Below are 11379 nucleotides of genomic sequence, written 5' to 3'. Positions count from 1 at the left end.
GCCCAGCCCTTCCCCCTCTGCCCAGCCCTTGCCCCTCTGCCCAGCCCGTCCCCGTCTCCGAGGGGCCAGCAGCTGCACGTGGGCGCCTCCTGGGCCGTGAGCTTGCTTGTCCGTGGGGCCTGTGGTGGTCGCGCTGTAGAAAGTGGTTCTGAGTTCAGCATGCAGTGTTCACCAGTGGATTGCGTGTGTCCCTTGTTCATGTCCTGCGTGGCCAGTGTGCCCCTGCTTTCCCTGTCCCTGTCGCTCTCCGACACTCTTCTCCACCGAGCGCCTCTGCGTGCTCTGGAAGCCCGTGGTGTGGGCCTTGTGTGCGGTGCGAGAACATCGTCCTCTCCGGGTGCTGAGTAACTTCGTGCGTGCACGGCGTGAGAACAGTCTCCTCTCCGGCTGCTCGATGACTTCGTGCATCGTGGGTGCCTTCTGCTTTCCGTGTTTGGGGCTTGCCTTTCGTCTGTCTCTCACCCCCACAGACAGAGTTCCCGTGCCACACAAGCCAGCCATTTAAAGCACGCAGCTCAGCGGTGTTCGTGTCCTCACAGAGCCGGGTGCAGTCCTCGCCGTGCTCCGTTTTAGGACAGCCTTCCCTCCGAGAACAAACCCTGTGCCCGTTGGCATTGTCTCCCTCCCTCCTTCCCGCTCCGTAGGAAGCCACTCCTCTGCTTCCCGTGCCTGCACATCTGCCCATTTTGGACATCTCGTACACGCACGGTTTCTTACACGTGACTCCTTGCATGCAGCATCTTTTCAAGGTTCGCTCTCCCGTTACACGCATGTGCGCTTCCTTCTTTACTCCCGCGTTCCGTATTTACCCATTCATCCACTCCTGGGTGTTTGTGTTGTTCCGGCTGCAGTGAGCCTGCACGCATGGGTGTGTGCACGCGTTACCTTTCTCTGGGGTCTGCACAGCCGGGAGTGGTCATGCGGGGTCACGTGGGAATCTCGTGCACCTGCTTGTGGGACCACGAGCGCTTTTCCAAAACACCTGCGCCATTTCCGTGCCCTCTGGCGGTGAATGAGGTCGCGCTGTGTCCACGTCTCTGATGAGAGACACTGACCCTGGGCTGTGTGCCCTGGAGTCTCATTATGGGACTGATTTGCAGCTTCCCTGCAGACTGACAGTCGTGCGCATCTCTTCACATGCTTGTTGGCCGTTTGTACATCTCTGGACAAGTGTCTGTTCGCATCCTTTGCCCATTTCTCAGTTGGTTGTCATTTCTCTGTTGAGCTGTAAGAGGCCTTTGTGTGTCGTAGACACAAGTCCGTGATCAGATACGTGATGTACACGTACTTCCTCCCGTTGTCCGGGTCATTGCTACGCTTTTCATTTTGACGTACTTTATCTACTTTTCCGTTTGTTTCTTGTGCTTCTGGCGTCCTGTCCAAGAAACCATTGCCAAATCTAAGGTCGGGAAGATTTATTCATTCTTTTCCTGCGGGTTGTATAGTTTCACCTCTTACGTGCACGTCGTGCATCTGTTTCGAGTTGGCTTTTGTAAATGGTGATGTCGGGCACAACTTCATCTTCTGCCCGTGTGCACATCGAGGGGTCCCAGCACCACGTGTGCAGAGGACGCGTCTTTCCGCGTGGACTGGCCTTGGCTCCCTCATTGGAAATGAGTTGATGGTGAAATGCGGGTTTATCGCTGGACTCTGACTGTATTGCGTGGACCTGTGTTTCCGTTTTTATGCCAAGACCACACTGTCTTCATCACTGTTGCTTTGCAGTAAGTTTTCAGACAGGGAAGTGTAGCCCCTCCGACTTTGTTCTTCTTGTTCAAGGTTGCTTGGGCTCCTTGGGGCTCTTTGTAATGCCGTGTGAATTTTAGGATCGGCTTGTCGGTTTCTGCAGATGGCCAGCAGGTATCCTGATAAGAGTCACGTTGAGTCTGTACGTCGGTTGGCAGACCTTTGCCATCTTCATATTCAGTCTTCCGATCCATGTCCAGAGGCTTCTTTCCGTGTATTTAGATCTTTCGTTTCTTTCGGAAACGTTCTGTAGTTTCTAAGTGTGTTTTGCACGTCTTTTGTTCAGTTTGTTCCTGAGCATTTTATTGTTTTTGATGGTTTATAGATGGAATTGTTTTCTAAAACGTATGTTCACATTGCATGTTGCAAGTGTGTACAAATGCAGTTGATTATCGTGCATCGACCTTGCATCCTGCATCCTCATGAACTCACGTGTCCGTCGTCATGCCGCTAACGTTCTGTAGAGTAGAAACCTACAAGCAGGAATCGCTGGGCTTCTTCCTTCCCAGTGTGCGTGTCTCCTGTTTCGTCCCCGTGCCTGACCGCTGAGTGAGACCTCCCGCGCGGTGCTGGAGAGAAGTGGGTGTGGACAGTCCTGTGTCGTTGCTGCTCGGGTGGGGAAGGCATCCGCTCTTCTGCCACAAGGCGCGCCGTTCGCTGTGCGGTTCCTTTATCAGGCTGAGGACGTTTCTTTCCGTTGCTTCTGTGCTGCGTCTTTATTTGGAAACGGTGTCACACGGTTTTTCTGCATCAGCGCAGATGGTTTTGGTTTTTCATTCTACTGATACGGAGTATTCCGTGAGTTGATTTCTCCAGCATTAAACCAACCTTGCGTTCCTGGAATACGTCCCACGTGGCCTAGGTGCATAGTCCTTTCTATATGTTCCTGGATTCTGTTTGCTCGTATTTTGATGATTTTTGCTCCATTCATAATTTGTAAGAGGCACTGGTTGTGGTTTTGTGGCTCCGTTGTCTGGTTTCGATGTCAGGGTAATACTTGTCTCAGAGGATGAGTTCAGAGGTGTTCTCTTCTTTTGTGGATTGGTCTCTTAAAGTTTTGTTCAAGTGTTGTTTTAGAAGTGTGTAAAAACATGCCTGGTTCCAAGGCCAAAGCCAAAAATCAGATATATTCAGAGACGTACACGTTCTATGCCTGTCTGTTTCCCTGTGTTCCCTTACCCCGTCCAGAAGGAATGGTGGTCACAGTGTCTTTACTGTTTTTACTGTTGTTTCGTTTTTCAATACGAGCCAACGTACGGACATATACGTATATGTTATGAAATGCGCACGTATATGGAAACGTATATACATATCTAATTCATATGTTTCTGAGGTAGAAAGTAGCATGCTGTCCTACACGTGGGTATTTTATCAGCAAACATTGTAATCTTGGAGCTCGTGCCGTGTCTGTCCAGGCGGTCCCCGCTGTGGACCGTAAACACTAGTAACCGTGCGAGCCGACGCCGTGCAGGTCAGTGTTATCCGGGGCAAGTTACAAGTGTTCTGGAACCTTTAAAACATGTTTGTCGAGACATTAAAAACTCTCTTACAGTTCGTTACAGACGTGTAGGAAAATGGAAAAAATAGTAAGACCAATTTTTATTGCACTGTAACTTAAAACATGAGAGATTCTAACAGCTAGTGTTGTATCTCTTTGTAAAACGTTAGCACATGACGTTCGAGTGGGGCTCTTCCGCGTGTGGCCTGGTGTACGGTACAGAGCGAGCACCTCGTCTGAGCCTCGGCTCTTGTCCTGCTCCCGAGTCTGGTTCGCTTCCAACCTTGTACCCTTTGCGCTTCCAATGTTGTGAAATGTTTCTGAGAGTTCCCTTCACGTGAAGCTCGTCTCTGGCCTCACGTCCGCTGGGACGCGTCCGAGTTTCCCTCACAGCCTCGTCTGTGTCGATCATGGGCTCTCATGACCTCCTCTGGCTCCACACGCGTGGCCCCTTGCCCTGCGCCAACAGCAGTGTTCCCGCGGTCGGCCTTTCTTCTGTGGCCCGTCCGTGTTCCCAGGGATCCCGCCCGCGCCGTGTCATGTTTCTTCCAGACCTCGGCCAGCAAAACTGCCCGATCTCCGGCTGCAGCATCAGTAACCTGTGTGAACGTCCGTCCAAGGTGGTGGGTTTACAAGAGCTGAAATCACTTGGCCCATCGGCTGGGGAAGAAGCTGGTTTTGGTGGTAAGAAGCAGATTTCCATATTTTCACTGAGGCGTGCAGGAGAACCGGGCTGACCTGGCGCATTATGCAGCCTGGAGAGAGCTTGCAAAGCCAACTTACTTTGTTACGGTTTCCTGACCGGGGGGAGCCGGGGGCACACAGCCACACTCCGTGCTGTCTGCATGAGCCGAATAACAGACACACAGCGCCGGGTCCTCCCAGACGTTCAGAGAACTGATGCACGTCTTTACGCCTCCTCTTCATAGCGGACGGACTAAAGGAGCCGCGGTGAGGCCTGTAGTCTGCTCACACGTCTGTGCCGCCGTGACTGAAACGTGAACCGTGTTAGCGCGGGGACTGGAGTTCCCGTGTGCCTAGCTGTTCTCGCCCAGGTTGTGATGCACGGTTATCTGCGCGGATAATCGTGCTCCTTCCAGCGTTTACATCCCTCACTGTTGGCTCTATTTCGGATTTTAGTTTCTTGAGTCAATTTTCATCAATTTATATTTCTTCTAAAATGATTCTTTGTGTAACTTACACGTTTATTGCTTCAACATTTTTCCTCATCTTCTTGTATTGTTTTTAAAATCTTTATCAGATCTGTATGTATGACCCTTTGTAGGATTATTTATTTCTGTTTCCTTTCTTGTCTACTCACGGTGGAGATGGACTTACATTATTTTTCAGATGAGCATCCATCAGCTCGAGGGATTTATTTTTTATCTCATGATTTCTGCTCATTTTTATTACTTTCTTGTAATTTTTCCTATTCCGTGATTTTCTCCCAGCTTCTCGAGTGATTCATCCCTTCTTGGTCTGCGTTATTGACGTAGAGTTTACGCACAGCAGGGTTCCTAGCGTTACACGTACGTCGTGGTGTGTTCTGGCGGATGTGTCCCCTGTGCGCCACCTCGTCAGGGCAGGGAGCCCTGTCCTCGCAGTCAGTCCCATCCCTGTCTCCGTGGCCGAGTCACACGCACACGCGGTCTGGCGCTGGGTTTTGCCTCTGGGAATTTCACGTGACGGGAATCGTGCTGTCCTTGGTTTCTGGTGTCTTTCACACGGAATCATGGGATACTCCTCCCCACCGGAGTCACCGAGTACCAGACGGCGCCCCGTGTATGCACGCACCGTGGCTTACGTGTTTCCCGGTGGCTGAGCGCTTTGTTGTATCCGTTGTGTTTTGTGAGTAGAGCTGCTGCTGTGTGTGTGTGCATGTGGAAGGCTCGTGCGCACATCTGCATCTCTCAGGTAGCAGACACTCGGGCTTGAATTGTTGGGGACCGATTTTACAGCAGACTGTGCAGGTGCTCTCCGGAGGGGCTGCCCGTGGTTCCTCTCCAGCCAGCAGTGTGCCAGAGTGCCGGTTCTCGTGAAACCTCTCCAGCGCTTGGTTTCCACACTTTCCGGCTTCAGCCGTTCTCCCCCGCGTGTAACTCATCCACGGCTTCATTGCCCTCATGATTGTGTTGAACACCTTTCCACGTGTGTATTTTTCAGTGCATCTTTCTTCCCATTTCTGGCAGCTTCCTTGAGGTGTAATGGATGTATGATACACAGCACACGCTTCCCGTGTGTAATCTGAGGAGCTGTGACGTATGTGTGTCCCCTGAAACTATGCACGGAGTCCCGACAACACACGTGTCCAACATGCCCTGACTCTGCCCTTTCCCATGCCACCCCACTCGTCCCCAGGCTGCCGCGGGGACTTGGTCATCGTGGGTTAGGTGAGTTTTCTAGAATTTTACATGAACAGAATCAGGTAGTAGATACTTCTTCATTGAGGTAAAACATACATAAAATGCCATCAGCATCTTAACTACGATAAAAATAGAATTCAGAGACACTTAGGACATGTACGGTGTTACGCACCTATCACCTGCCCCTCTGCTCAGTTCTCGTACCGCCTCATGGTGAGAGCAGAGACCCCAGGGGTCAGGGGCTCAGCTCCCCAAGGCCACCCCACTTCTGACACCTGCCACAAATCCCAGGTTCTCACCTGTGCACTGACCGACCAGCCATAGACTTGGGGGTTCCCACGGCCCTCCTTGGGGGAGGATAGAGCTGCACAGACAGAGGAAGAGGCACACGGGGTGAGCGCTGGGAGGGTCCCGAGCTCAGGAGCTGCTGTCCCGGTGGAGCTGGGCGCCCACCCTTCATGTGCTCAGATGCATTCACCACCCGGAAACTCTGCGCCTCGTCTTCACTTCCACGTAGGCTTCCCCTGTACGCATGATGCGTCATACTCCCGGCCTCCAGGTGCTCTCCTCTCTGGAGGATGGTGCAGGGCTGAATGTCCCAAGTGTCTCATCGTGGCTCAGCCTTCCTGCTGTCCAGCCCCACCCAGGAGCCACCCAGAACCACCTGTTTAGGACCACAGAGGGACCTGTCAGCCCACACACCCCAGGGGATTTGGGAGCTCTGTGTCAGGAACCAGAGTTAAAGACCAAAAGTCAGAACAGAAGGTGATCCTAGCACCCCAGTCCCGTAGGGAATTACAAGGGTTTCAGACTCACTGTGCCAGGAAGTGGGGCAGAATCGAGTATTTAGATTTGTTATGTCTCACACGTGACGCATAGCTGAACCTCAGGCGCATGATGCTGACCGAAAGGAACCATGCCTAAAAGGCCACGGGCGGCACGATCCCACTTACACAGTATTCCAGGAAAGGGAAGCCACGGGGGTGGAGAGGGGCTTGCTGGGTGTGGGTGGGGTTAGGGTTAGGGTACGCTGGAATCGGCGGGTGGCACGGCTCTCCTCACTGTGGGGACAGACGCATGATCTAGGCATCTGAGTGCACTCTACAAAGAGCGAGTCTTTCTGAGTGTATGTTACATAAAACTGACAAAAAGCACTCTTACTGGGATGCATCTTTTCCCTTGAAGTGACCGTTTTATACTTTTTTATAAGCTGCTATTTCTGTCTTGCATTTTAGAGGTCACGTTTCCCACTCGCTTCAGGAAATTAACAAAACGTCCTGCAAGGCAGTGTAGGTCACGACCAAAGCCTTAGGATTAACCTTCCAGGTGTCAGATTGGTTGGAACCCCAGGGATGCCAGCACGTCCTGGGCACTCATCCACGCAGGGGCCCCCTTACAGGAGAGCGCACACAGCTTCGTGTGCATGGACCGCTTTGGGGACGGACGTGTGGCGCCATGAGGGGCCACGGTGCTGTGACCGCCAGTCCTGCATGCCGAAGCGTCCACACACCCACGTGACCAGCACCCAGAGCTCCCACGCGACCAGTGCCCGGAGCTCCCACGGGACCAGCCCCCAGGGCTCCCACGCGACCACCGCCCGGAGCTCCCACGCGACCAGCCCCCAGAGCTCCCACGCGACCACCGCCCAGGGCTCCCACGCGACCAGCCCCCAGAGCCCCAGAGCTCCCACGTGACCAGCATCCAGGGCTCCCACGTGACCACCGCCCAGGGCTCCCACGCGACCACCACCCAGAGCTCGGTGCCACCTGTTCGTGGCACCCAAGGAGCTCCCTTCGGCCCACTCCCGGTCAGCACGTCAGGTCACCAGCCCATGCTCTGGATGCTGTCCTGGTTCACCTCTCACAAGTCGGGCTGGGTGTCCTTTCCCCTCCAGCTCCCGCAGCCCAGTGTGGCCTCCGTGAAATTCATCCACACCTGCGTGGGGCACTGGTGTCTTGGTTGTGCCTAAAACACATGGGTGGGTCTTTGTGATCACTGCATTTTATTCCACGATATGGCCCGAAACCAACACCCTCAAAGGGCGTGAATCTACCAGCTTGTTCATCCAGCACCCTGCTTCTGGACACCTGGGTGGTTCCATCTGGAGCATCCCGAGTGAGGCCACTGGGACCATTCTTGGCCATGTCTTGTGGGAGCAAGCGTCAGGTCTCTGGGTCACTCCGAGAGGACAGTGTGTGGCCTATGGGACTGCATGGCCAGCTCTCGGTAGACCCTGCCCGGCGGCTCTCTCCACCAGCCACATGTGTAAGCTCCGTTCCTTGCGTCCTTGCCAACGCCTGGTATTTTCAGTCCTCCGACTTCGAGCTGTTCCTGTGGGCCTCTCTGATCTCTCCTTACACACTTCTTTGCATCTCCATCGTGAGCGCTGCTGCCGAGCACGTTTTTGTGGCCGAATGGGCATCTGTGCGTTCTTTTTCCGAGTGCCTGTTCAGGTCTCTTGCTCTCTTGTGCTGTGTGCCTTTTTCTCCTTGACCAGCAGTTCTTTAAAATCCTGCCTGTGAGTCCTTGTGAGACTTGCGTGTTGCACGTATTCTTTCCTGGTCTGTGGCTTGTCTTCACTGTCTTCACAGCATCTTCCAGCAGACAGTTCTCAAGTGAAGTTTACCTCTCTGTGCCCTCAGGGTTAAAGATGTCTTGGGTCCTGTGGGAGGGATCTTTGCTACTCCAAAATCAGGAAGAGCTTCTCTTACATTTTCTTGCATAAGGCTTACTGTTTTAGCATTCCCATTCAGGACCAGGATCCGTCGTGCGTTGATCGTTGTGCACAGTGTGAAGGAAGGTTTCCCGTTGTTGATGCAGTGCTCTCACTGAGAACATGGTTGTTCCCGCAGAACTGCAGGCCTGCCTTTCTCCTGAATCACTTGACAGGCTCAGGATCTCTTCCTCACTGCTCCCTGCCGTTGGTCTGTCTGTCCCTCCTCGCACACATGCACCAAGTGTTCGCTGATGGAACTCTGCAAAATTCCTCCCTTCCTGTACGGGTTTCTGAGTAAGCTTTTGTATTTCCACACCACCACCACAGACACCCTGCTGCACGTCGATTGGCTTTCAGCTGAATCGGGGGGTCATTCGGGATCCAGCAGTGGGTCTCCGCCACAGGAGCTCAGCATGGGGTCTTCAGTGTCTCCCAACAACGGTGTGTGGTTGGCTTCGTGCAGATGGCACACAGTGCTGGTTAGATTTATTTGGGGGGTTTCTTTATGCTTTACATAGAGGGCACTGCTAAAAATTTCATTTTATAATTGTCGGCCAGTGTGTTGAAATAGAATCGCCTCACGTACATTGTGCTTGCTTCTAGCAACTTTGCGGAAGTTACTTATTATAAAATTCTGTAAGTCCCTCGGGTCTTCTACACACTGTGTCGTTTCTGAATTACAGCAGTCTTGAGTCCTCCTCTTGGGCCTTTGTACCTTCCTGTCTTTCTCCCGCCCCCACGCCCTGGCCTCAGGACTCGTGGTGCCCTTGCCGTGGTCCCAGCTCGGACACGGAGGCATCATGTGTCACCCTTGCGTCTGATGTGAGCCATGGGTTTTCTGTGGATACCTTTATTAGAATGAGGTGTTCCGGGGCACCTGGCTGGCTCAGTTAGTGGAGCATGTGACTCTCGATCTTGGGGCTGTGAGTTTGAGTCCCATGTTAGGTGTAGAGATTACTTAAAAAATAAAAAAAAATTTTTAAAAGAGTAAGGTGTTCCCCTCTGTTCTCAGTTTCCTGGTCTGTTGTTTCTTAATTATTATTTTTGTAATGGCTGGATTCAGTTTGCAGACATGTATTCTGTATAGGATTTCTGCATCTGTGTTGATGAGACATGACTGACCCATAAATTTCCTTGTATCTTTGACAGATTTCAGTATCTGCTGTGTGTTGGCCTTATGATAAGAATTAAGAAACATTCCTTATGTTCAGTCCCTGGAAGAGTTTGTATGTAGTCAGTATGATTTCTTTCCTAAATGTTTGAGCAAACTCAATAGCGGAGCCATTGGGTCTGGACTTTTCTTTGGGAAAGTTTTACAGATTCAGTTTCTTGCAGACTTACAGCTCTGTTCAAATTTTTGGTTGTGTCCATTTGGGTTAGATTAAGCCTTCACGGGTGCTCTGTGTAGGTTACCAACGCTGTGGTGCATGTGGGCATGAAGTTATCCTAGTGTCCACTTCCTGTCTTCCTCATGCCTGTGGGAGGTGCGGTGACAGCTGACATTCGTAACTTGTGTTTTCTGTCTATTCTTGACGAGTTTTGCTAAAGGGTGTTTTATTTTTTAGATCTTCGAAGAACTGACTTTCAGTTTTGCTTTCTGTATTGAGTATTTGCTTTCTTTTGTTTTTTTTTTTTTAAAGATTTTATCTGACAGAAACAGCGAGAGAGGGAACACAAGCAGGGGGAGCTGGAGAGGGAGAAGCAGGTTCCCCGCGGAGCAGGGAGCCCAATGCGGGGCTCGATCCCAGGACCCTGGGATCGTGACCTGAGCCAAAGGCAGACGCTTAACGACTGAGCCTCCCAGGCACCCCTGTTTTATTTTCATGTCTGCCTGTTCCGGCGTTCTTCCTTTTTTTCTTCCATTTTTGAGGTAGAGCTTAGATCAGTGTTTTCCAGGCTTCTCTGCTGACAGACGTGCTCCACGCCGTAGTCTGTGCTCACGTGGTGAAGTTCCGGTGGGCGGTATTTTCCATGTCACGTTTAGAGCCCGTCCTCATTTACGCTGTCCGTTCCCTCGCCCATGGTTATCCCAAGCTGCTGCTGGACTCGCAGACTTCGGGGGCCTGCTGGTTGCCCGCTGATGGACCGTCTGCTGGACGGGTGCTCTGTTCCTGTCCCCGAGCTGCATTCCCGTCACCCGATGCGACAGCTAGGACAAGCACCTCTTGCTGTCCCTGGTGCGCGGGAGTGAACGCACGTCTTGTGTTTGGCGGGAACACTGCGCTCCTGTGTGCAGGGCTGATGGACTTGAAGGTCCAGTGTCTCTGCAGCAGAGGTTCGCTGCGGCATCCCCCTGGGGGCGCGCGATCGTGGCAGCAGCTGGGTGTCCAGGGGGCGCTGACTGCCCGCTGTGCCCTTGTACTGCAGGCCTGTGGCTGCCCGCTGTACTGGAAGGGGCCGCTGTTCTGCAGTGCAGGGGGAGAGCGCACGGGATCCATCTCTGTCCACAAGTTCGTCGCCATGTGGAGAAAGTGAGTCTCGCGCCTGTGTGCCGGGGGCGGTGCTGGGAAGGGAGGCGTGTCCCCAGCTCTGCATAGTCCCAAGGGCAGGTGCCGCCTCACGCTCACGTTCTGTGGCCGAGACGGCAAGAGGAGGGGGCTAAGCTCCAGGGCGTGTGGCATGGTGTGCTGTCCCTTCCCGGGCATGTCACACCCCGTCATGGCCCCGTGCCCTCCTCACCGCCTGTATCTGGGAGGGGCCTCGTGGATCTGGTGTGGGGGGACCGCTGGGACGTCCTCCATCATTGCAGGATCCTCCAGAACTGTCACGATGAGGCTGCCAAGTTCGTCCACCTGCTCATGAATCCCGGCTGTAATTACTTGGTGCAAGACGACTTCACCCCCTTCTTACAGGTATGGCCCGGCGTCCAGACCACACGCACCTCCTCCCAGGTCCACCCCTGCACGTACACCACACACTGGCTACGGGTCTGGCTCCCTTCCCTCAGGGTACTGCTTCCCACAGACATGGTCCAGGGCCCAGCCCCTCTCATGTGTGTGAGTGATGGGGCCACGTGTGCCCCACGTGGTGCAGGTGTGTGAGTGGGGGGACCACGT

General features: G+C 53.2%; 1 protein-coding gene across 2 annotated transcripts in view; it reads left to right on the top strand.

Annotated features, from left to right (window-relative positions):
• PPP2R3B (protein phosphatase 2 regulatory subunit B''beta) overlaps positions 1–11379 on the top strand; it is a 48640-nt gene that overhangs the window by 22295 nt on the left and 14966 nt on the right. For both annotated transcript variants that reach the window (XM_035029625.1, XM_035029626.1), the window contains exons 3-4: positions 10691–10794; positions 11073–11175. In XM_035029625.1, coding sequence (XP_034885516.1) covers positions 10691–10794; positions 11073–11175 — 207 coding nt within the window. The remainder of the gene's footprint in view (positions 1–10690; positions 10795–11072; positions 11176–11379) is intronic.

The sequence above is a fragment of the Mirounga leonina genome, unplaced genomic scaffold (genome assembly GCF_011800145.1).
Source record: "Mirounga leonina isolate KUSES-001 unplaced genomic scaffold, KU_Mleo_1.0 Mir_268, whole genome shotgun sequence".
Taxonomy (NCBI): Eukaryota; Metazoa; Chordata; class Mammalia; order Carnivora; family Phocidae; genus Mirounga; species Mirounga leonina.
Note: the sequence above shows the minus strand (reverse complement) of the source record. Positions and strands in the feature narration are given on the sequence as shown.